Source organism: Platalea leucorodia (genome assembly GCF_965183815.1).
Source record: "Platalea leucorodia genome assembly, chromosome: 7".
NCBI lineage: Eukaryota > Metazoa > Chordata > Aves > Pelecaniformes > Threskiornithidae > Platalea > Platalea leucorodia.
Genome location: NC_138829.1, coordinates 8,232,730 through 8,258,952, shown reverse-complemented (window position 1 = coordinate 8,258,952; position 26,223 = coordinate 8,232,730). Strand labels below are relative to the sequence as shown.

The window sequence follows — 26,223 nt, the reverse complement described above, 5'->3', positions numbered from 1 at the left end:
ATGCAAAATACAGAAATCAAAATGGGAAAATTCCACTTCCTTCCATGGTATTAGTCATCATGAGAGCTTGAATGCAAATATAGAACTTCAATTTATTAAGGATTTGGGGATCTGAAACAAATTCCAACAGGATTTGAAAAGCATACAAGAACTTTGCCAAACAGATTACATCTAGAAATATCAGATGTATGTTACCCTTCAAACGTTAGTTGTTAAAAGAAACAGAGGTGCAAAAGAGATTAATGTTTTTCTGGTATGGAAAACTCCAGAAACTCCAGTCTTTTACTGTTTGATAATATAATTAGCCAGTGTTTTGACTAGACTGATTTGATAATGATGCACAGAAAAGGGCAATTTAATCTTGGCACAGTGACTAGGAATGTTTGCCTCATTGCTTTCTATGTCTTAATTTCTACTTTAAATTAAATGTCTTCAGCTTCTGAATGTTTTATATTAGAAACCTTCCTTTACAAACCTTCTATTTTGAGCCACTAATTAATTTAATGCACAAGTTAGGTATATCATGGGATTGCAATAGATCAGGAACATATTTTTCTTCTCTTTCTGCATCTATAAACTCTATTAAATTGCAAACTATTTGTGCATTGAGGAGGACATACACATTTCTTGTTCCCTCTGAGATGTTTCTATTAACTTTTTGATGGTCCCTGTGCTTCTATTCCCTAAATATTTGTACTTCCATTTATTTGTACTCCATTTATCTTGGCATGGAAAAAAAACACTGCACAAATACTTGCTTTAGGAAAATATCTGGAATGTCTGTTGATTGGAAAGGAAATTAACCCTATATGCAAAGGCATGTGGTTTTCTTGCCAGTGCCTTGTGGTCTGTATTACCCTCACTCAGAAAGGTGATGCGCCCACAGTTGTTAGTTCCATGTTCAGTCAGTGAGACTTCTTATAAATAACAAAATATCCAGAATTATATTAGCTGCGGTGAAGGCTAATATGAGGTGGAGACTGTTGGACTGTTTTGGCCAGAATAGCAATAGAATAGCTTGGATTTAATAGAATACTGTCATCTGAGAAGCTTCGAGGAGACTCCACTTGGATGGTGTAGTTCCTTCTGTGACTGCTCTTCTGCCATGTTTGACCTCTTTGAGGTCAAAGCAGAGTCTCCCATTTACTTCAAATTGCCAAAGTATCAAATCATTCCTTTTTGTAATAAACATGCCATTTCTCACTTTGAATTCCACAGAACTCTTCTGTTACTTGGAAAGACTGAGCTTGAACGAAGTAATTTATCCACCTAATGAATGCCAAACTTGATTTACCCTGATGAGGACAAAAGTACTGGAGGGGGAGGAGGGTTTGATCTTGTATGCTGTCATCTGGGGCATGAAAAAATTGTATAGAAAGATTTAAAGCACATGCAGGAATCGCTGTAGAGCCTCCTGTGTTAACGAGCAGGATATTTCAGATGAAATAATGATTTTTGTTCTTTTCTAGGGGATCAGTAGCCTCTTCAGTTCCTTAAAAGTGGTGCGTCTTCTACGACTCGGTCGAGTTGCCAGGAAGTTGGACCATTATCTGGAATATGGTGCTGCTGTACTGGTACTGTTGGTGTGTGTATTTGGACTGGTGGCCCACTGGCTAGCCTGCATATGGTACAGCATCGGGGACTACGAAGTTATAGATGAAGTCACTAATACAATCAAAACAGATAGCTGGCTCTACCAGTTGGCACTGAGTATTGGGACACCATATCGATACAACACCACTGGCTCAGGGCAGTGGGAAGGAGGACCCAGTAAAGACTCCTTGTACATATCCTCTCTCTACTTTACCATGACAAGCCTTACAACGATAGGATTTGGAAACATAGCACCAACCACTGATGGAGAGAAGATTTTTTCGGTGGCCATGATGATGGTTGGCTGTAAGTAGAATTTGATTTTATTGTGTTTAAGCAAAAGGTGGTTGTATAGCTAGTATGATGGCTGCATAGTACACTTGCTCTAAGCTTTCTTGACATCCTAAAAAATATGAAGTACCTGTAAATAATCATGAAATGAAATTGGAATTACTGAAAACAGGAATTGAAATTGTGTAGTTGCTGTAGCTTTTAAATTGTTTGCGAGTCTACGTGTAGTATGTACATAAGTGTGCCCGATGACAATTTTATATTGAGTTCAGGGACTCTTCTTTACGCTTTAAAGATGGCTTTGATCGTGTTTGAAAGGTCTTGGTGGAATTTGGTTAAAAGTTGCAACGTATATTCAAATTCAGGTAGTCTGACTGAGTTTTGCTTATAAACTTGCACAGGTTTGAAAACGTTGGAAGTGGTTTTAGCCAATTCTTGAAACATTTAGTGGTTCCATGAAGTGATTGTGTACTTTATGGCACTGGTTTGATGTACAAGAAGTCCTGATTTTATCTCCTGAATGTGGTGACCTTTGTCACCAGCAAACCTAGAAGTGAAGAAATCATAACACACTGTATTGCACCTTTTCTCTCCTTCCTGCTGTTTTGCAGCTCCACTGAAATAGTCTAAAAACAATAGTGGTAAAGCACATTTCTTATTTCATGTGCTGCCAAAATTAGATCACTGATCAGCTCTCCAGGTTAAACAGAAATCTTCAAAATATAGTAAAGACTGCTGAAAATGTTAATGTCATTTGGAAGAACTATTTTTCTGTTAAATAAATAATTCTTGGTATTTCTCTGATGCTTTACATTTTCTGAGCTCCATACAAACACTAAGCAATTATGTAACAAGAGAGCAAACAAAACCTTTTGAAAATAAGATCTGCATAATCTCTCTGATAATTATCTCGGCTTACACTTTGAGCTCATCATCTCAGAGAAATACTGAACTATAAAAAGGAAGTTTTCTTGCTACAGTCTTTCTAGATCTTTAGAAGATTAAAGCCATTTGTTTGGAGATTTTTAAATGCTTTTTAAAAACAGAGGTTGCAGTTTTAGGACTCTGCTTGCAGCGTGGTGCAATGAAATTTCTGCTGAACAGCATCTTTACATGATGGGTTGATGTGTTTCAGAACATTTCGAAGTCCATAAAAAGCAAATCCTCAAGCTAGAGCATTAATGAGCTATTGCAGCTAGGCCGTAGAAATCCTATAGGTGCTGATTGGCCATTTGTTGAAACTGCTTTGTGGTATTTACAGAAGGCTGGGGATTTGGAGAATAAAGTGGATATAGAACATTTTAAATACTGTAATATTTACTTGCCTTGTCTTTTGTGGGGACTCCTGTTGGCCTGCAGAGGAGAGTCCCACAGAAGGAACTAAGCAGCCATGGTAAATGACTTAGGGTGGTGTGAAAGCCATAAAAACATAGTGAATAATAATAACAACAACAACAACAACAACAACACAGATACATGGCCTCAGTAGGTGAAAAGGAAATGGAGCTTGTAACCTGCTTTGTATTTGTTCTGGGCGGATTGTACTCTTGCTTTTTCATCTCTGAAACACATGTTAAAGATGGGGAATACACATAGCAGTATCAAAGTTGACATTTACAACAACCTACGTATGTGCCACTGGCTGATTTTAGTAGTTTGCATAAGTGTTACCTACAAAATTATTAAATGTACATGTCAAATTTATAAGTGGTACCTGTAAGCTTAGTTGGAAAACCATGAGTAGGTTTATAGGCTTTTGGGCAAAGCCCAGAGTAAAATCTAACATGGCAAAAGGACAGTTATGTTGCTTATTGCATAAAAATAATGCCATCAAAATAAAGGTGGCTTCTCTTGTGAGTGGGGTGAAGAGCATTGTGGCATGCAGGAAGGCTAGGGACAGAAGAAAGCTTCTTTTTAGATTATTTGCAAGTGTAAAAATGCTCAATTATGATCAAATGGTTGAATCTTTTGCAAACATATCGATGAAGATTTGAAGATTTTCAATTCATGCACATCAGTATGATGACTGCTCCTGAAAATGAGTTGCTTGATTGATTGAATAAATGGTTAGAAAATACGCCAGCTTCCAAACAGATATCAGTCATGGGCTTTATACTTGCAATATTTCTGCAAAGAGATCAGACCTGCAGGATTGTATAAACATGCTTTGCAGTGAGAGCTGCTGAAAACATGACAGTCTGTACAGCAAAATGGGACAGGAAGGCACAACAAATAGCTGAGGCAAAATGCAGTTTCTCAGGCAATCAAAGTGGCCGGTAAGCTTGGGAAGAGGATTTGGCCCCAAGAAAAGGTGTAACTAAGAACTGAAAATTGTTTGAGTTGTTTTCAAAACAAGATGTTTCAGTTTTTATTTTGCAACAGTGTTTTGAGATAAACATTCAGCAAAATTCAATTACAGTTCAATCAATAAAAAACTCTGGTCCCTGAACTGACTTCTGCTATAAGCAGAGAGAGACCGTGAAATACCTTTGGTAGTTTTCCTGAAGAAGCTTGCTAATACCAATAGTTGATATTGGCAGCATCGTTTCTAACAGACTGTGCCAAATAAACGTCTTAAACTTAGCACTGGAATCGGAGATAGTAATTCATCACAATCCCAGCTGCCTACTCATGCAAACTGCAGATATGAAAGAAAACCTTCACTGCGTTGTCAGCTAGCAGCAGCTTGTTCTGCAAGCCCAAAGTTTCCTATTCATGCTGGCAAAGTTATCAGGACCTGGGAGGAGTATTTGGAGAGATTTGCAAATCCTTCTGGTGGGCAGGATTGCAAAATGGTGTACTTGTTAAAAATAGCCAAATTAAGATTCTGTAGCTGCTGATAAAGCATTGCTCAGTGCAGGGCAGTGGCAGGGGAAACCCAGATGAATGGGGATGATTTTCAGTTTGATTGGCAGTTTGTCACTTGGTTGTTCACTGAGGACAGAATCGGGTGGGATATTTAGACTGAAATGCATCACCTGTCTTGCAGGAGAGAGAGCTTTGAATAATTAACCTCATCTTGTGGAGCTTACTCCGGATTTCTTTTTGCCTCACTTGCTTTTTCTTGGTGGCCAGTGCTGTTCAGCAATATTTTTTCTGTTGCTTCTTGACACTTGAAAAGCTAAAAATAGCAAACACAAAGCATCCTATGACAAGGGAGCAAGGTTTTTTTACAAGGGTTATTGTTTAAATACCTCTTCCGCATTTGCTGCCTAGAGTTGCTGAATATGCATCGAAAATCTGATTTTTGTAGCTCCTTTTGTGTTGATACAGGTCATTTCATCCCCTCTCTGCACAGAACAGAACAAATAGGTAGGTCTGTCAGATCCTTTGAATGGACCAGGAATCATTTATCATTCAGGAAGGACCTTTCTTGTAAACCTCCCATTATCTTCTGTCAGCTCACCCCCTCTAGCAAGAAACTCCGTCTCTGCTGCTGCGTGTTGCTCTAGCTCAGTCCACAGGCAGGTTTTAGGCTTCTGCAGCACAGCCATAGATGTAGATGTAAAACTAGCTGTTTTTGTGCCTTTCACAAAACAGAATGTATTAAGAAAGAAGCCAGAAAGATACTTTCGGTTTGTACACCATTACTATCTTGCAACTGAGCACAGCCAGGCCTTCAGTGAGCAGAAAGTCTGTAAAAGGGAAAAGGCATTTTGGGGAAGGTGGTAATACGGCGGGGTGAAACAGATGGCAGAATTCAGGAGAGATGGGGTTTGCTGAAGAAACAAGTGTGAATGTTTAAACGACAAGAGTTTGTGTACTGCTGTGTGCCGCCTTCCCTCCTGTGCTTCCACTGGGAGAAAAGTGGCCCTCTTCCCAGCTTGCAGCTCAAAAGGTCTCTGATACACTTCTGCATGCTTCTTGTGTAACCTGGAGCAATTGATTTGCCCCTGTCCATGTGCAACAATGAAGTTGCTCTGAATGACACAGAGCGGATTGCAGAGTCAGTCTAGCCCCATAAATATGGCATTTGCATGAGTTTATGTGTCCAGCTGAGTGGGCCCAACCCAGCAGGTACTTCATCTAAGCAATAACAGAAATCCAGTATATTCTACTGGTCACTGAAATGCTCCGATGATCCCTGCTGCAAGGGAAGGTCAGAACAAGATATTGAAGGCAGGAGTGTCAATGGACATTGAATACTTCACTGTTTCTCGGGATGTGGAAGTCCCAGATGAATCTCTTAGTCATCCATCCATCCCCAGAAGAGCTGAGAAAGGGTGCTTTGTTGTTCTTGCTTTAGGGAGATGCTTATATACATAGCTTGCTTTGGCTTCTGTTTACTTCCAGATTTATGTGGGGAGGTGGTTGTGGGGGAGATATTATTTTTCAATGACTGGTTTTAAATTATGGTGAAGACAGGCTTGTTAATTCAAATTGCTTTTGTGTATGAGCAGAAGAATTCGTTGTGGTGATTGTACAGGGTACCTTCTCTGGAAAATTGGTCATTTCTGCCAGCTATTGGAGGAATTTTTAGACAACTCTTTCCAAAACTCAGTTTCTAATTTCATGGCTTGAAATGATGACTTCTTGTTTTCATCTTAAAAATACCCAGGATGATGATTTGCAGGTTGGAAAAGAAAACAGATGTGATTGCTGTCGCTTTGACCCCAAGTTGTTATTGTTCAGGGAGAGCTGGTGAAGGAGAGCGTGGGTGGGTTCCTCTTGATACCCTGCTCTGCTTTTAATTTTACTAAACAGAGAGGACATGCTCTTTCCTATTGAGATTGGGTGAGATGCTTTCATCCGAGCCACCTCTGGTTCTAAAACCTCCTGAATTGGGCGAACCAGGCTGCTGGTTGCTCGTGGCACCCCCCCTTGCTGCTGCTCAGCTCTTGTTTTGGAGTTGTGACATGGACTGCCGCGGACTGTCAGTCATCTCTCCATTGATCTGCCAAAACCTAATTCATTATTCAAGTGGGTTCTTTCATTGTTCAAGTAACATTCATCAGTTCCCTGCCACTACATGGTAGTTAGCACTTGAGTGCTGTTTGTATGAATCATGGAGGTTTATCTAGTAAATTTGTTAAGCAGTGGCTAAGCCCACACACTGACACAACAGTGTATAATTGTAGGAAAGCACTTGTCTGGCAGACTTCCAGACAAGCAATCCCAAGAGTCCATAGGATTTAATTTTTGATCCCAAGGAAAATGTATGTGCAAGATAGCACCTTCTAGCAAAAATTGTTGCCAGTACCGTAGATTAAATCGTATTTTTCACAGCAACAGATAGTAACGTGAGAAGGCTTTACATCTGTAGGAATTCACAGGCTTGAGCGTTTAGCTATGGTTGAAATCCAGCTCTGCTCTAAGGGTGTCCTACAAGAGTCTGTCCTGTGTAAAGGCATTTTCTTTTCCTGCAGAGATGTGGGATATGGGAGAGACATGGCTTCTGCACCACCTGTTAGGAGCTGCAGAGGGGTTTGACCTCTTCAGCAGTAGAGAACTTGTGCCAATTTATGTGGTGCTCCTTACAGTTTCTTAAAATGTGGGCCAGTGGGGGGAAATATGTCTCTCTGAACAAGATCATGGCCCCACTAGCAAGCTCTTAATTGCTTCAGTTACCTACAGATGTATCCCCCAAACTGTGTTTGGCAGGTGAGGTGCAGGATGCTTCCACAGCAATTGGTGCGACGTGGCTGGAGAGCTGGGTGACAGCCTGGACCCCCGGGAGGGATCGCTTTCAGGTTATTGCCAGGTTGGACTTAGCAAAGTTTTGAATGTCCTACAGAATTTGGCCCAGTGAAGGAGGGATGAAGCAGCTTCTCACTTCTTCATGGTCTTCTACGTTGTACAATGTGAATCTACTACATCGTTTGGCAAAACTGCCCTGATTGAGGGTACTGAGAGGAGGGCACAAGGATGCTTCCAAACTAGGAGCTCTTCTGTGTGCAACTGCTTCCCTCCTGCTCCTCTGCACAAGCATGCATCCACCCGGAAAGGCTGCAGACTCACCTGTGCATTAATAACTGTGTCTCAAAGACAGAGCATTTCATTTAGGGGCAGTGGAGATTTTCTGGAGGAGATCATTAGTTTCTAATTGGACTTCTAAGAGATGTAGGGCTAATGGAGGAGGAGGTGTTGATGTGGGGACTGCCTTGCAGTAAAGAACTGCTTGCTTGACCCAGAGTGGTTTTAAACATTGAGACAGGGTGCCAAAGATTTTCCCAGAAGGGCTGATCTGGGTATATTTCTAGCTGTCTTGTTCTGGGCAGGTTGGCATTTGGCCTCGTCATCAATATCCCGCTGGATGAAATACCAGAAGTAAAGCTGTGCATCACCCCTACCCCTTGTCTTTGAAGTGAGCGTATCTTGATATTTCAGAGCTTGAAGAAAGGTTCTCAAAAGGTGGCAGGACACCTACAAGACTAGGAGTAAAGATTTCTGCACAACTAAGTCAGTGATACAAGTTATAAGTGAAACTGGGGATAAATTTATTAGTTTAGTATTTCAGATGAGGCAATGAGAAAGGTGATAAATTACTTAACATCCACATCAGGAGACAGTAAAACTGTTCATTCACATTTACCCATCAGCGCAAATAGAAGGAAATGACACAGAAAGTTACGTGAAGTTGCCTTGCAAGTGGAAATTTCCCCTTTTGAGTGCCATTGAAAAAGCATTTTGACACTTTTGAACTGCTGAACCGTAGTCCAAGTGCTATCAGCTCTACAAAGCAAGTATATCAATATTTGTCTGTGATATCTTTTAATTATTAGCAATCTCTGTTATGTTTCACAGCTGGAGCAGATGAAGTGTTTCCAGGCAGGGTATTGGTCTCAGTGCAGCAGCTGAACCTGGCAATCTTAATATTCTCTGAACAGCTGCATGGAAAAGGCGTAGAGTATAAATGTATCAGTAGCCTACAGTAAAAAACAAGTTGCTCTTAGGGAGTAAAAGATCTAGCATCATCCACTTTTTCATGAAACTTTAGTCTAAGAGTGAGATTGGGGGGGATACAACAAGGGTAATTGTCAAAAGCACCATGGCGCTCATATGTGCCTTGTTTTGCTTTAACTCTGACGTGGCAGTAGATTTTTAGATATTCAGGTTCTAGTTTACAGCAAAAACATGTGTCTTTCTATAAAGAGCTTTAAAACTGTAAAACAGCCTCCTTGGGAAGCTTTATGGGATTTTTTTTTTGCAAGGTTATAGCTAGCGTGTGTTTATATAAGCTTTACTTCTGTTATCATTGGCTTGATATGTTTAAATGAATTTATGGTATCAAGAGAGATGGGGCAGTGAGTGGGAGAGGTAAGAATGAAGAAAGAAATGTTATTTCATGCTATTGAGCTATGTTATTTAAAACAACTGAAAATTGCTATTAAATAAATGATACATAAATGTGGAAAATCAAGCTTTATACAGTGCTCTTGCTCACACACAGTGCAAGCAACCACCTGAGATGGTCCCAGAGGGATTATCAGGTTGTCCCGGATTACTCATAACATCTGTATCTCTCAGGAAGCAAAAAGTTTTAATTAATCCAACTAGATTAGCAAATATATCTGACTAGCTCACAACACAGCACAGCTTTATAGCATATTGTGCTAGAGGGATAAACAAATCTTAGAAAAAAGATAACCCCCAAGGTATTATACCACTTGGATGGAAGGGGCTTGGGAGATTGTTCATGTTTTTCTGTTCTGAAGTTTCAGAAAGCCAAGTGAGTGATCTAGGCCTGTGTCTGCACAGAGATCCTTGGAAATCTGCAGGGCTTAATTTTGTATACTCATGAGATAATACCTGTGTGTGGCTGGCATTCAAAAGGGAGAGTTACCCAAGGAAGTTAGGCCAGTTACCCAGGTAGATCCTGCCTGGTTTCAGTGGAGCTGTGGTCCTCAGTGGGCGCTGCTTTTCCGTGGGCAAAACAGATATTTTCTGTTAAATCTCCTTAATATTGGCCTAGCTTTACTTGCAGACAAGTGCTATGGTTTATCAACCGGAGTGTATGGAAAGTTGTTAGGATGGGCAGTGGAGTGAGGAGACAAGTTGTTTTAGGAAGTGTCCCATTGTAGAAAAATTGAATCATACCAGTGAATCAGGCCTTAAAATATTATTTTTTCAGGTCAATCAAGAGATTTCCTTGCCTAAATTTTGCTAGGTTGAATTTCAGAACTGAAAAACTGTGTGACATCGTTGCACATCCAGAGCAGCTGATAGAGTTGTTTTTTTTAATGTTGTTTTTGTAAAAGAAATAAAAAGCCCAAATCCCTGGGAGGTTTCATTATTGCACTACTGCCTGTGGTACTGCAACATGTTTGGTGGTACCAAGAGATATCAGGTAATTGGATAAAAGATGACAGATACTAGTTCTTGGCTTCTCATTGCTTCCTTTCTGTAGGTCTGAAGTAGTACAATGTCATGTTCCTCTTGAAAATACTGAGAGCACTGAGGACTGAGCCTGCACGTCTCTCATCTTCATTCATCTATCCTGCAGCTTTTTCTGCAAGAACCTTGGTAGAATCAGGAAAAACTTTCCGCTGGTGGAAGCATACCCTATGTGGGAGTATGACTGCAGATTCCTCCTTAAAGAGCTTTACCCCTTTCCCTTCAATTTGGAGGAAGGAGAGGATAGCATCCAAAATGGCATCTCTCCCCTGGGTACCTGCTGTGCCTCCCCGCCAATGCTGAGTCAAAAAAAAATCCAGTTGTGCTTCAGTAGGAATATTTTGGTCATGAATGATTAAAACTAGTTTTCTTCCACTGGCCAGCAGCCAGCATGGATTTGTCAAGATGAGTTCATGGCAAATTAATCTGATTTCTTTCTTTGACAAGATAACTGCCTAGTGAATAAGGGGAATTTAGTAGATACGATATATCTGAACTTTTTAAAAGGCTTCTGAGACTTTTCGACATAGTGGTCTCATAGCAAATGAGTGAAAGATGATCTCAACACAGTCATAACAAAGTCGGCGATAACTGATTGAAAAATCTCTCTCAAAAAGTAATCAAGGGCTTCATTGTCAAACCTGGAGGGAATTGCCACGGAAGTCTTTGACCTGCCTGTGATTTTATTCAACACTTTCATTAGCAGAGTTAAGTGACAGAACAGAGTGCATTGGGAGAATTATGGGAAGGGTTGCAAGCAGTTTAGATGACAGCATCAGAATCCATAATGATCCCGATAAATTGGAAAGGCGGCCCGAAATCAGCAAGGTGAATGTCAATAAAGGCAAGTGCAATGCACCATGTGTAAAGAGGGCAAATCAAATGCATAAGCGCAGTATAGGGAATAACTGGGTCTGCTGCTGTGAGGCTGTAGAAGATCTTGGAGGAAAAGGGAGGGGGAAAGTGATAGGCAACTGCAGACTCAACGTGACACAACAGTGGGCTAAAACCTGTAAATCCCACTCTGGAAAGTATCAGGAGCAATGTCATAGGCAAGCTGAAGAAGGCATTCATTCTGCTGGGATTAGGGCTGGTGCGACATTTTTTTCTTTTTTTTGATACAGAGCTTTAAGAAAGCTGTAGACCAGCTGAAGGGAGAGGAGATCGATAAAAATCTGTTACAAGACAGGATCTCAGGGGAACAGTTGGAGGAACTGACTTTGGTTTAAGCTGATGGAAGCTGAAGGGGAGCATGAAGATTGACTTCTACCATTGAAAGACTGTGCTTTAAAGGGAAAAAAATGTTGGTCCTCTGTGTTTCTTGAAGGGCAATCAGGTCAGTTAGGAGGGAATGAAAGACTGATGTTGGAAATGGGGGTTTCCAACATCAGTCCACCAAAACTTTTCAGCTGTGGGTGGATTCAGACCATGGGCAAAGCCACCACCAGATTTGGTAGACTCCACTTCATCGATGAGTATCTGTCAAGCTTGCTCCAGGTATCCTTGCTCTTGCCTCAGCATGGCAATTGGACCAGGCAATCCCTTGAGGTCCCTCCCAACCCTACATCTCTCTGATGCTGCAGGGAGAATAAGGTACAGCCGTAAATCTCTGTTATATGTTAAGCAAGGCAAAGCTAGCAAAGCTCGCTTTCTTTAGATGGTTGACTATCCTTTAACATTTAGTGATGTTTTATGGTCTGTGATGTGGCGGCTGCACGTTTGCACTGCATATTCACCCTATATGACTTCCATATTTGAACTGTAAAATGTGCATACACGTGCTGGAGTACACTCATCCTGGGGATGTTCATCTCCCTGTGGAAACGCTCTTGTCATCCAAATCGTGCAAGGCATTGAGAGATGAATGAGGGTGTCCCAACACTAAAACAAAGCTTTAGTGGGATTTTTTCTGAAGTACAAGGGCTCCATGGTAGCATTCATATTCTCTAACATATTTGGAAGGCATTGTTTGGAGCTGATGAATCTTGATTCAGTTATTTATGGAGGAAGAACCTGTTCTCACTGTGGGTCTGAATCAAGTCCATCTGCAGGAAACAGGGGGAAATTAATTTCAGTAGAGGAGTTTTGGCTTTTTTGGCTTTAAAAGTTTTTGTTACTGAAATATAGTTGTCAGCTAAATGTTCTTGCCTCAGTGTTTTCATCAGGACTTTTTCATTAAGAAAATAAAGACTTACACTAAAGAAAGAAAATATTAATTTTATCTTGGAAATTTTATTTCCCCCCCCTTTTTTCCTGTCTTTATTCCTTTAACATGTATTTCTTAAAAAAATTCACATGTTTTGGTATTACCCACTGGAAGAATAGTAGAAAGATGGAAGTAGAATCTTCCTTAAAGATCAAGAAAAAAGAGAAAAGAGAGATTTGGGGACAATTTTCTCATTTTCAACAATTTCTCTCTTTTTCCAGGGGAAAGTAAGCAAGCAGGTACAAGGAAGAAGGCCAGCAGATAGAAAAATATATTTTTTAAAAGATGAAAGATTAATAAGCTTTTATCTTACTTTGTCTACATTTTGTTGCATAACAACATGAAGGATTTTCTAATAGAGCAGAATATTTAATTTCTTCTAAAGTATGTCATGAAAATCAAAGCATATTTCAAAGCTCTATTGTGAAGCGTAATCAGAATTGAAATAGGATGAAGTTGATGGAAACGGGGTTATAAATATCTGCCATTGATTTCTACATGATGATGTGGTAATTAGAGATGGCTTGGAGGCTGAATTCCTCTGCAGGAAAAAGCCCAGGTCTATAGAAATGGCATTGTGTCGAGTTCTGTGTCAGTTTTTCCTCAGTGGAAGATGGTCAGTTTTGAGGTAAAAGTCCTTTAAACTGGATCTTTCCTCAAGTTGGAACACTGGAAGTAGCAGTCATATCTGTGTCCCTTCAAAATTTGTGTTTGTGTGTGCACATGCCAACAGTAATGGTAGCAGCTAGGGCAAAATTGTAATTCTTACAGTGTGTTGGCAGGGTTGAACAGCCTGAAACCATCATCAGTTGTCACACAGGCAAACATCATCTGCCTTTGGATGGGGTGTTGCATCCTTTAAGTCTCATCTCTCTTGCCTCATATGTGATCAAATGACATGAGGTTAAAGGCTAGGAGGGCAGACCAAGGTGTGATGAATTCTTACCTATTTTTTAAAAGCATTTAATCAGGTCCTTCGGTCCTTCCTGAACTGGGACCTTAAACATGCGGTGTGTTTTAAGCACTTGAATAGTCCCACTGACCTCATTGTTGCTTAACGCCAGCTTACCTTTAAGTGTTTTTCTGGTAGCAAGCCACAATGAAAGGAACTTTTCTGACATTTAAGGTTTATGGGTGGATCTTCCAAATATAGTCAAGAGGGAATTAGGAGGGTAAGTCCCGTTTGAAGGTCGCTAGGACTCATGCCTAAAATTCATGCATGTGAGTGTCGATGTGTTGAGCCCTATCACCTAAGTTTTAGTTGCAGCAGGGGTTGAAGCTGGCCCTGCTGAGAAGCAAAACACAGGTAAGCCTGCTGGTGTCTTGTGGGACCTTGCAGGAGCTGATGTGGTTGGTGCCACTGAGCTCCTTGTCCCCTTTCTGTTCCTCAGGTAGAAGCAGGTGGGTACCCATGGTTGCACCCCTGTTGAGGTTGCTCTGCTGTCTTTTCTGGGAAGTTGAGGGGTAGCATTGGCTGTTAGATGGGATTTTAAATGGCAGAATTAGAGAGATTTATCTGAAGCATTAATCTTAATTTCAAAATAATAAATCTTCATTGGCAGAACTTCCTTAATATTTTTCAGGGATCGTAACAGATGCACATTATTTATGTTGGGTTGATGGGCTTTGGAGCAAGTTTACAATTCTAGGAAGCCAGTGGCTTCATAGATCCCACAGCCTGCTTTGGACATTTTGGAAAAAAACCTTTTTTTCCCAAGCTTCAGAGCAGGACCCAGCACTGCAGCTGTGTTACGTGTTCTACCAACTGCTAAAGGCGCAGTTTGGGAAAGCGCAAGCTTAAATCAAGTTTCTGTGTAACCTGTTAAAAAAACCAAAAACAAACCCAAGAATATCAGAGAGTATTAGTGATTAAAATCCTAAAGTGCTTTGCTAAACGGAGGACTTAATGATAAATATTGGGGGTCTCCCAAGTAAAATATTCTCTAGCTATCTTAGGAAAGAGTGAGATTTAAACTCCCTTCATTACGGACAGAATAGCGAGAAAATTATTAATATGGTTTATGCTTCTTATAAGCAAGTGAAGCCATTAAAGACTTCTAAATGTTTGCAATATTGTAAGGGGTGATTAGAGACTTTGGAAGGAGTTTAATGGAAACTGCATCAATATTGAACACGCACATGAACACACAGAATAGGAGGAGCAGGAAGCCGAGCTGAGCAGATTTGACCTAGCCTAATTAGTCAGATTGTTGTTGTTGTTTTTACAGTCTATTATTGATATACAAACACGCTGTTGAAGAATTAGTAATCTAAAACATTGCAGTTCATTAGAGTTTTTAGTGGTGCTCTAATAGCCACGCTCCATCTGGATGATAATAAGAAATAATGGACCGTAGAGAAGTTATGCATCTGCACCTTATAATCCATTTTCAGCCAGCTGAGAAAGCATCAAAGAGGATGTTTGCTGAAATATATCACTGTGCGATTATAAATTCAAAGGGAACAAACAGAGTCCTGTGTTCTTTATCTCTCCACCAGATATTTATTCCTTTCTTCCTTTGCATGCTGCACAAATATTTCTAACCAAATTTATACAGTGGATAAAGGCACGTCATTGTGTCGGTATGACACAGACATCTCTGCAGTGGCATGACATTTTTAATGGTTTTTATGCTACTACAATAAGACTGTCAGAATGAATCAGACTTGCTCATAGTTTATTGACTTTCAGGTTATAATTGTAGCAACAAATTGTCTTCACGTATAATGGCAACACATGGAGGTTGTTAACTGATGTGTTTTCATGTGTACATGAAAAGGAGAAGGAGTCAGTTGTGGTCTCATTTAATTGGTAGAGTTTAACACAGGAACAAGAGCTTTTGGGTAGAGATGTCTAAAGGTTAAGGCTCTCATCTAGCAATGTGAAACCTTTAGTTTCATTTCCAGATCTGACATTTGGTAGAATCATGAACTTTGGCATTTGATAAATTCTGTGGTTCTTTTTTCCTCTCCAAACCTATGCCTGATTTATTGGTTTAAATGTTAAACGGTTGGGGGCAGGAACTCCCCGTGTTTTTGTACAGTGCCTACCAAACCACGTTCCAAGTTACAGAGAGCCAACAAAAACAAATGAAAATGTTCCAGGAGTCACAAAAAAAAGTAGTCTGACTGTACTGAATTAGTCTGAATTTCTGTAGTTGACTCCATGTAACTGGTTCAGAGCCCAGGTTAAATTCAAAGAGTACAGGAGGCATTTAATTTTTGCTAATCTACAGTTTAAAAGCTCAGGTGAAGGCAGAGGTAAAGAGGGGATACTGTCCATTGCTATGGCTGATCTAATTGCTTGCAGTTGGCATATTTCATGATAGCCAAAAGTTCATGTGGGTCTGAGCTACAGCATTTGTGGGAAAAAATCAGACAGACCTTCTAGTTCATCATGATTGAAAAAAAATAGTATATATATTATTTTGCTTCAGGGGATGCAGCCTACCAAATAGGACTGGAGGCAGTTCTTCCTACCATGTTCAATGGTAAATAATTCCAGGATTAACCTAGCCCATAATATGTGGGAACAGTACGGATTTGTGCTGAAATTAGTGCCCGTCTCTTGCTTCTCATCGGAATGCGATGAGCATATGTAGGCATAAATGCAATAGTCCAATATATCCTGATGTTTTAAACTGATATATTAGCATGTTTAAGGCAGAGTCAATATTATTCAGCAGAATGGCAAGACATATATGGCTGACATGACAGAGCCACAACAGGTATCTCCTATAAATCTGCAGAAGGTTTGAAGTCCCATTGTAGATACTGGAAATGTGAGTTGTTTAGGATATTAAGCAACATATTCAAAACACTGATAGAGCTTTTGGGTGTTTATTTCCCATTCACTTTCAGAGAGATCTTGGCTTTTACATCATGTTTCCTTTTTTCTGAAAATCTTTCCCATTACAATCAACATGGAACATTTTTAACTAGTTTCAGATTTGCTCCTTGTTTCTTTCCTAACTCCCAAAACAAGCCAGAAATATTAATTATAAAAAGGAAATGTGAGATGAAAACCACTAAACAGGCAAGATTAAGATAAACCAGCAAGTCATTACTCTGAGTTCCCTGACCTCCAAGCACCGGGTCTTGGAATACTAAGCCTTAATAGTAGATACTTTTTTTTCCCCCCATGAAGAACAAGAAACCAATTTAAAAGTCTCACTTTATTTATTTTTTAAATTTTGATGATTTGTCATTGGTTTGAGCTTTCTCCATGAGATTTCTTTGGTTTCTTTTTCTTGCAACCTGTTTCTGTCTCAAAAATTTTGGAGTAACCTTAAGAAAAAAGCATAGAAAATTCAATTCTACTGTAGATGAACAAAAATGTTATTGTTTAAATGCTTTTAATATTGAAAGGATATTTTCAAAGTTTGTATATATGTTTTATACTAATGTGATCAATAACTGCACTGAATTTGAGACTTCTGCCTATAACTGGTTACTCTTACACGTACTTCCAAAAACGAATGAAAAAGACCGTGTTTTTCATGTGGAGCTACAACAAATGAAAAACAGCCGAAGTAATTTTCCCTCAAATTTCCTAAAAACATTCACCTTGACGCTGGAAAATATCAGACCAAAACAAATTGGTCTTACAAAAGGAAGGAAGTTTAGAGTGGGAGGTGAAACTGTCTCAGCTGGGGAATGCACTGTTCACTCTGCAAATAACGTTTTAACTCCCTTTCTTACTCCAAACTAAATATCCTTATTTTGGTAAAAAACACATTGAATATACATTTGTAAGACATAGTATTACCTTACTTCCATTTCCTGCCCCAAATAAAATTTTACAATCATCAGCTCTATATTTGTAATATTCTCGTTCATTGTTTCTTGGTCTCTTCACATTCAAGACACCTAGCTAAAAATATCAAGAAAGTTAATACCGTAGGCAGAAGATTTGTTTGGAAGAGTGTCACAAAATGAGGACAAATCCATTCCTTAGATTTTGATCCTATTACTTCATTTTAGAAGCCAGTCTAAAACAACAGACTTTACTAAATTCTGTTTAGGTAGTCTGGGTATCTGATATATTGGATTAAGATGTTTTGACAATTATCCCATTGTTATACTCAGGGACTCTATCCTCATATGCTGTTTTTCTTGAAACAGTTTCTGAAAATGGTAATTAATTTTTTTCCTAATCTTTCCCCCCAAAATTGCTGACATAGCACAACTCTGTTGACCTGGCATGCAGCTAGGTATTTATGTACAGCTATAACTGGAATAAGGCCATCTATGATGTCCCAGGGTAAAATCCTGACATAGTTTTTCTGCTTATTTCCATGCAAGCAGAATGTTACCCCTTTTGTTTTGACAACGAGGGGAGACCTACGGGATCCATAGGCTCAAGTATGTAACAATATGTCTTGCTGATACTAATTTCAGCTCACTTTTCGTGACAAGGTAGAGCATGGAGCATGGTATCTTGGAGGCTGATTTATGTGGCATCTTCTCATTAAAATAGGGGGAAGCTTCAGCCCCCATCTCCTTTTTCTTTTCTTTTCTTTTTTTTTTTTTTCAAGTGAAAGCCAAGCTGGCTTGAGTCAGGGTGTACTTACAAAGTTGAGATGTGAAAGTGAGTACCTATCAACTCAGAGTTATTTTTTGTGACTGTTAGTAGCATCTATTTGTATAGGCAGAAAGTGAAGCCTGTGTTGTGCATCACAGTAGAATATGGAATTGTAAGAAAAATCTTTTTTTTGTTGTTTCATTATGAAGTTATCCATGCCACCCCATAACATAGTGGAGTTAGCATATGAAATAGTTGCTGCTAATTAAGCCCTCCTGATTTAAAACCATTTCCATAATCTAATTAGGCTAAGTACGTAGCTGAGTGTTGTATGGGATAGTTAATGAAAATATTTATAAGCATGGATCATGGTGAAATTAGAAAAGGTTGAAATTAATTATGGTCAAGAATTTTTCTGCCTCTTTTCCAACCCTGAGTGTATAAATGGACTGGGATGAGGGCTGGCAGTGAGGTTTGTTCCCTGTGTCTCTTCATGCTACTAGAGAAGAGATTTTCTGCTGTCGTCTGAAACATTTATCACAGCAACAGGCGTAAGTATTTTCTTTCCTTTGGGAGGTTAGTGCTCTGTGTTCTTTATGCAGGATAAATATGCTTTTTCACAGAATTATGTTGTCAAAGTCTTTAAGTACAGAATATTGGAGACTTAATATATTAAAAAAGTACTTTGGGCCCATTTCACAGCAGTCATTCTGTTTGCTTCTGCTTTAATCTTGCCCATTTTTCACTGGGAAATTTGATGCACACTTTTCCCACAAAACGGACAGACTCCCACCCTTTCCTAATCAGCACATACACAGCTGTCCATTAATCAGGCACTTAGTGTAGAGTGCAGCAAACTTATTTCAAAAAGCAAGGTGTCCGACTTGACAAACCTCTAAGGATTAAGGAACTATAAGAAGTACCAAATAGCTGTGCTAAATTCTCTGAGGAGGAGGATTCAGCTTGCCTCTTCCTTCCAGTGATTGCATTGGCAGACCTCTTTTCTGGGTGCTTTGTGTGGATCCCAGAGATTTCATCTCTGCAAAGGATCTCCAGACTGCCTTGAAAAGGCTGTGTGAGCAAAACCAAAAGCAGAGATGGTCCAAGGGAAAACTGGCCACCAAGTGTGGTTTTCCTCATCCAGACCTTATGGAGGAAGAAGGGCACAGATTTTGGGATATCAGTAGTAACCTGGGTTCATGTTAAAACCTGGGGTGAAAGTGGAACAGTCGTTTTGTGCAAGGGGCTTGTTTGCAGTGGAAATGACTTCATGGAAAGGGCGGAACACTTCTTTTTTATTTTAGGTCTTGGAAAGTTTCTGTAAGTGAAAGGACCAATATAGTCAGTTTGAAATGTTATATGTGGAGCTTTTATTCTGTCAGTTCCTTTATTGGCCTGAAAAAATAAAGCGGGGAAAGAGAGGAACAGAATCCTCTGCTTGGAGCATGCAGGAGGGGGAATTTAAAGGCATCTATGGTCAGTTGATCATTGTTGAATTAACCAGAAGATGATTTTGGACCTTGCTCCAGCTGCCATTTTTTCCCTCTTTTTTCCCCAGTTTAGAGCCAACTTTGCCAAAGAAATGTGGAATTTTGTTCAACCTGACTGTTTTCCCAGGGATTCAGAGAACCGATTAAAGCATGTGGTGAAAGCCACGCTACTGTTTCTAAGATGCCCTTAATCAGAAACCTCTTTTTCGTAATGGTAATAAACTGACCAACTCAAAAAAAAAAAAAAAAAAAAAAAAAAGAGTGTTTCTAATGTATTATGGTAATAGTTGTAGATGATAATTTCTACTGTCAGCACAAAACTTGACTTCATTTTGGTCTGTGACCTGAAAAAATATCTTATTAGTGCTTCTGTACTGTCCCAGTGGTGTTTTGTAGGCTAATTCAGGGTTCGGGTGCTTAATATATGGATATCATAAAAAGATGGGGTTAGGTAGAGGTAGGGAGAGTCTATCCCTGAAGAGGCTCAAAGTACATCCATAATTCAGCAACAAGAGGAATCGTTTTAATTAAAGTTATGTGATTTTCTTTTTTGACCTCAGGCTGTAGTTTTTTAGTGCAGTGTGGGACTTCTATTTTAACAGCAATCATGCTGCATACTTTCCTAGTAAAAACCAGTATCATGGGGGGACATAATCTTGGATTCTCTGTCATCTTAAAAAAGCACATTGTTACTCATAAATGAATATTAATCTTAGTGCATGGTCCAGAATGTTTTAAAAATGGTCCCCTTGGCTAGAATTCATCTTGCCTAACTTAAGACATGTATGATATAAAAAGTTACTGTCTTTCCTAACCTCCTTTAGGTTTATTTTAGACTGATTTGGAAGAAATGAGCACTTTCAAGGCACAATTCATCTGACCCATCGTAGGTGTCTGTACTTCAAAATCAGATGAAACTCTGTTCTTAAAGTCTGATTATAAAACTAACTTAAATGTAAATATCTGTGTCCCACACTTCCTTAGGAACACAGGTAAAGCTTTGTAAGAACAATGCAGCAGTATTTAGATAAAATCACCTGATGAAGCATGGGAGCTTTTACATTGCTAGTAAATATTTTTCACTATGAGGGTGGTGAAACACTGGCACAGGTTGCCCAGAGAGGTGGTAGATGCCCCATCCTTGGAAACATTCAAGGCCAGGCTGGATGGGGCTGTGAGCAACCTGATCTGGTTGAAGATGTCCCTACCTGTTGCAGGGAGGTTGGACCAGATGACCTCTAAAGGTCCCTTCCATCCCAAAGCATTCTGTGATTCTATGATATTGTGTCACAGAAGTTTGTGGACCTGAAATAGCGTATTTTTATGGAAAAGGAAGGAGGAGAAGGCAAAAAGGACTGTTTCTCTTTGTACGTATATTGAGTGCATGTGGATGGGTGTGAATTTATATATAAACTTGCTGTGTGTGTCTGAATGCTTTGTTTTTATAATTGCTCTGCTTTTATCATTCCTTCAGTCGTAGGCGAATCTTTGTTTTCCCATTCTCTAGGTTGATGTGCAGCCCATCACCACTAGTGGGCTCTATTAATTGGTGCAGTTGTGCTTTCCCTGATGAAAGCACTTTGCCTAAAATTATTTAAACTATCAACAAAAATGAGTCCAGCTTGGCCACATCTGAAGTGTGCTTACTCTGTATATACCAATGCAGCCTGCAGTTGCAACAGTTTGAGGTGGATCAGGTTCATTTGACATAAATACGTGATCCAGAGAGATTACTCCAAGCATTGAAAAACTTTAAAATTGAAGTAGTCGGGTGTTGCTGAAAAATCTGCTTTATTTTATCCTCTCTTGAAAAGATGCCCTGAGTTGCATGGTGCAGTCTGCTGATAGCACCTTCTTAATCAATAGCTTCATTTTAACCATATCGCACAAGTTGTGCGCAGAAATTAAGAGCTTCTGTTGGGCTCTCTTAGCAGATATGCGGAGCAGTGATAAATTCCTGCCTTGCCTATGTATTCCTTTGTTACTTGGTAATCTCCTAAGAAATGGTAAATACGACTGAGAGCTGAGTGTGCTGCTTTACACAATAACCACTAACCTAATTCCTGCAGGGAAATGGGGCAGTCGACGCTGCTGTGTGCTTGGGAGAAGAACAGCTTGTGAGGGAGCCAATAAGTACCTTGAGAGTGAATGCAAAATTGATAATATCATTTTGATTCAGCAGAGCAACTCAGATAATGCTGCTCCCAAACTCCATTAACTTAATCAGTTCTGACGAGTGTTACCTTACACGGCTCTGTGCAGATGCTGCACACAGTCGCTTGTAACTTGTTCGTGCACTTGCTAGGTGATTTATCTCCCTGCAAAAGTATTTAGCTCTCTGGGTTGCCGGATAATTTGTATATATTTGGCACTTGATGACAGTGTGTAACTTCACTAGCAGCATCACTTTGTTAGAGTTTATTAACTGTGCTCATATAATAGATCCTGTAATAGACACAGTCAGTCTGATGTACAGACTTGGCACCAGCTATGTTAGGTCATGGGAAGTGAGTGGTTTTTAAGCTGGAGACTAGTTTAAAATTATAGAAGTATGGAAGCCTTTGATTGTATTGTTAGAGAAATACATTTCAAAGGGTGAAGAGTGGAGGCATGAAACCTGCAATAAGTACCTTTATGAAAATGGGTGGTTTGCCTCTTTCAGAGGGAATACCCGTGGTTTGTCCTCTGAGTTGCACCTTCAGAAGACACAATCAATACAATCATAATCTAGCAAAACCTACTTGTTTTCAAATAAAATTAAAAACATTCTTTTTTCACTGTGAATTGAGCTGTGAAATACCAAACGATGTAGATGATTTTCCTAGTATTCTCTATGCTTTGTTCACTTGTAAGAAATTCAATTAAGTTTTTCTTATTTGAATGTCATTATTCACAGTACACCATATTATCCTGCATGTTGAATTACATTGCAGCAATAAACATAAAACACGACTTATTTGTGCAAATATTACAGCTAGTCCCCTGCAAACGTTTGCATATTTTCAACAGCAATAAAAATTACAAATAGAAAACATGATGGTTTTTTTTTTGTTAACCAGCATATAATAGACTGAGTACATGAGTACTTCCCTACCACCAACTCATTTTTCAACCTGCCAAGACCAAATGTGCTTGACAAAGAATCAAGAAAGCAAGCAATAACCAAAAATTGATTCAGGAGACTTAGGCTACTGCGGTTTCACTTTCTCTAAGCAACTAGCTTTCTGTAATGTCAAGATTTTTCTGAAAAATAAATTCCAATCATAAAAATGAAGTATTATCGCTGTGATGTACAGTGCAGGAAATTCTAGGTCTAAAATGGTCAAAAAAGAATACCCGAGATGTGCAATCAGATTGTAATGGTACTTATTTATTGGGGATAAGGCAAGAGTCAGCCTTCGACAGATGGGCTCCATACTGAATTATCCACCCACTGAGGAGCCGGATCTACCTTTTCCTTTTTTCCCCTCATGTGCTGAGATGCAATACGGAAAATGACGATCAGCTGAATCACCATGGGAATAAATGAAAATAACTTTTGGAAGGTGTTGTGTCACTTGAGACTTACTGCTGCCTGAAGGTACCATTTTTAAGAGGGTCTCCTCACCACGGCATAGGGTGCTACTACAGCGCTGTCTTGGTGGCAGCTGCCGGTGTAGGGTGTCTTTCCTGCCTGAGTCCATTGGAAAAGCAGTTGATTAAAGTAATGCACTATTTTGTTTCAAAGTAATGATGTTTCAAATGTCTAATGCTTGAATCTGCTGAACATGTCAGGGGAGTGCTTCATGGTGCAAAGTTAAATGATCACATGCGGACCTTGAAGAACTTAATGATTTTTTAAAAATAAGTTTGTTGTTATGGAAAGGGCAGTCATTAAGTCCCTTTGCTCTAAAGTTGGAGTTTTCCCATGATGCACAGAGGCTGCAGCATGTTTGTCATGGTTTAACCCCAGCCGGCAACTAGGGCCCACGCAGCTGCTTGCTCGCTTCCCGCCGGTGGGGTGGGGGAGAGAATCAGAAGAGTAAAAGCAAGAAAACTCATGGGTTGAGATAAAGACAAGTTAATAGGTAAAGCAAAAGCTGCGCACACAAGCAAAGAAAAACAAGGAATTCATTCACTACTTCCCATCGGCAGGCAGGTGTGCAGCCATCTCCAGGAAAGCAGGGCTCCATCATGCCTAACAGTTACTTGGGAAGACAAACGCCATCACTCCGAACGTCCCTCCCCTTCCTTCTTCTTCCCCCAGCTTTACATGCTGAGCATGACGTCATATGGTATGGGACATCCCTTTGGTCAGTTGGGGTCAGCTGTCCTGGCTGTGCTCCCTCCCAGCTTCTTGTGCATGTCCTCTCTGGCAGACTATGGGAAGCTGAAAAGTCCTTGACTTAGTATAAACACTGCTTAGCAACAACTAAAACATCATTGTGTTATCACATTATTGTCATGCTAAACCCCAAACACAGCGCTATGCCAGCTACTGTGAAGAAAATACCTCTGTCCCAGCCAAAGCCAGGACAATGTTGAAAAGTCTGTTTGTTCAGCAGGACTAGGCAGAGAAACAAGCTCATTAGGAAAATCATAAACTGCAAGGTAGTTTTATCATCTCTTGAAAATTTAAATATACAGTAAAATGCAATGATTTCAGCACAGTACATCAACCTTGCTTTTTCACTCTAATTAAATTTGTTCTAAACATTTGGAGCTGAAGGTCTTTGTGGAGGAACAGAGAGAGGAGCCAGACTGTGACTGACCTTTTCATTTTGTTCGTGGGCCAGGCAAAGGTGCACTACCTGTGGTCACTTGGAGGACAGTATAATTGTTTCAGGCATTCTCAAGATTTCGCTAATTACACCCAGATACTTGGTGTGTCATAATGTTCACTAACAAAAAGTTATTTATGTTTCCCAATCAGTAAAGAAAATTGGTATTTCTATGCGTGTTCTCAGCATCTTGGTAGGTGAGGAAGCCACCTGGGTAAGTAGTATGTTGCCTTGTCATTGCTACTGCCACTGCTCAGATTTTCTTGCTTCCTGCTTGCTTTGTAGCATTTTCATTTTAAACTGCACAAGAGAAAGTGCTTCAGGGAAGAAGCATCTGTAGCAATAGCCAGGGAACCATCTTAATCCCTCTAGTAATTCTGTGGTTCTTTGACCTCGTACTTCTAATCTCCTCGAGAAGTTTATTCCTTGACCTCATGATTCTAATCTCATCACAAATTTTATTCCTTGACCTCGTGGTTTTAATCCCTTTGCTAATTCCACTCCTGAGTCCTGGGTTGAGTGGGGTTTTGTGTAAGCACATCTTTGAATATGGTACTTTACAGTCAGCAGTGGACCTCTATTACTGTGCCTTCTTAGCTTGTTTCTGGTTAAAGGCTGAAATGGTGGGAAGATAATTAGAAGATGCTTTTATGCACATACCCAAATATATTCCAAGAGAGAGCCAACTATTTCTGGGCCCAGAAGTTTCTGTGAGACATTTAGGGCAGGAAATGTAGGCAAGCAGTTGCAAGTTACCTTAGCAGGGGTATCATTTGCTTAGATGAACATTAAACTACTCTTAAGATGAGTCTTGTGAACTTGATTATCATATTATTGCAATTATGTCCTCTGGGAGGATTTGAGATAGGAAGATTTGCAAATGAGTTGGATGTTCAGGCTCAGAGAGCAAGAGAAAGCTTTGGATTTGAGTGTGCTTTGCCTGTATTTGAACCCAGCGAGGAATATAGATTTACTGACCATCACATAGCAAAGGCCAAGGATGGAGAGATGAAAGACTTTGCATGCTGTCATTTTTCTTCTTTTGAGCTATTCAGTTTCCTACAGTGCATCAATTTTTAAACTGAGACTTTAATCTACAAGATTTTAGCCCCTTTCATGAAGGGATTTTTTTTTTCTTTACTTTTCCCTTTTTGCCAGTTATGTAAAACCATCTGCTGTTTACATTTTGTCACTTTGAGTGCTCACTCCTTTTCTTTATTCTTGTTCCCTTCTGTCTGTCGCTGTACGAAAATAATCGTGTTATTTGCAAAGTTCATTTGAAAGTTGCTCGTTTTCGTCTGCGGCGAGTCCTTTTGCTGGCAGCCACAGTAAAGCATGTAGATACTATTATGTCCTTGTGTACTTGACATTAAGACTTGATTTACCAAGGGCAGAGTGGAGTGCAGGCAGCTGGGAATGGTCCTGGCTCCCAACATCCATATTAGCAATCTTGCAGGGATGTGCTGTTGTGTGGCTGTGGCTTAGAGATGGTTTTCAGGATAGCCTTGAGCTAAGGACACGGCAGTGACTTGTTTTCTGGGCCCCATAATGATCTGGTTCATGTTCCACCTTCTGGATAAGATGTAGAGGGAAAAGGCTACTCTGAGTAAATGTGGGATTTGGTGCTCAACTACTGCTGAGCAGTTATTCCTACAGACAGTAGGAAGGCATTTTTCAAATGCTGATTTATTTTTTTTACTCTCACGTTGCTGGAAAAAAACATAGATTACTGCTTTACAGCTTTTCTGTTTGCTTATCCCATCTTTTGATCAACTGTAGAGCTACATGGTAAAAATGCTGACAAAACAATCATCAGGAGTATTGGACAGAAAAGAGGAGGAAATACATTGTCAAAATTGAACACCTTGTCCTTCCTTTCCACCATTTTCCAATGACTTGGTTCCCAAGAAGCTAACTCACCTGACTTGCGGTAAAACTCATCAGTGCAAATTATCATTACCATTATTATTTAAATAGCACTATTTAATTAAAAGGAAGATTCTGCCTGCTATATCTCCACTTCTC

General features: G+C 39.8%; 1 protein-coding gene across 1 annotated transcript in view; it reads left to right on the top strand.

Annotated features, from left to right (window-relative positions):
• KCNH5 (potassium voltage-gated channel subfamily H member 5) overlaps positions 1-26,223 on the top strand; it is a gene marked incomplete at its 3' end in the record, with an annotated part of 160,392 nt that overhangs the window by 58,785 nt on the left and 75,384 nt on the right. The window contains exon 7 of the mRNA XM_082317131.1: positions 1,470-1,899. Within this exon, the coding sequence (XP_082173257.1) occupies positions 1,470-1,899 (430 nt within the window). The remainder of the gene's footprint in view (positions 1-1,469; positions 1,900-26,223) is intronic.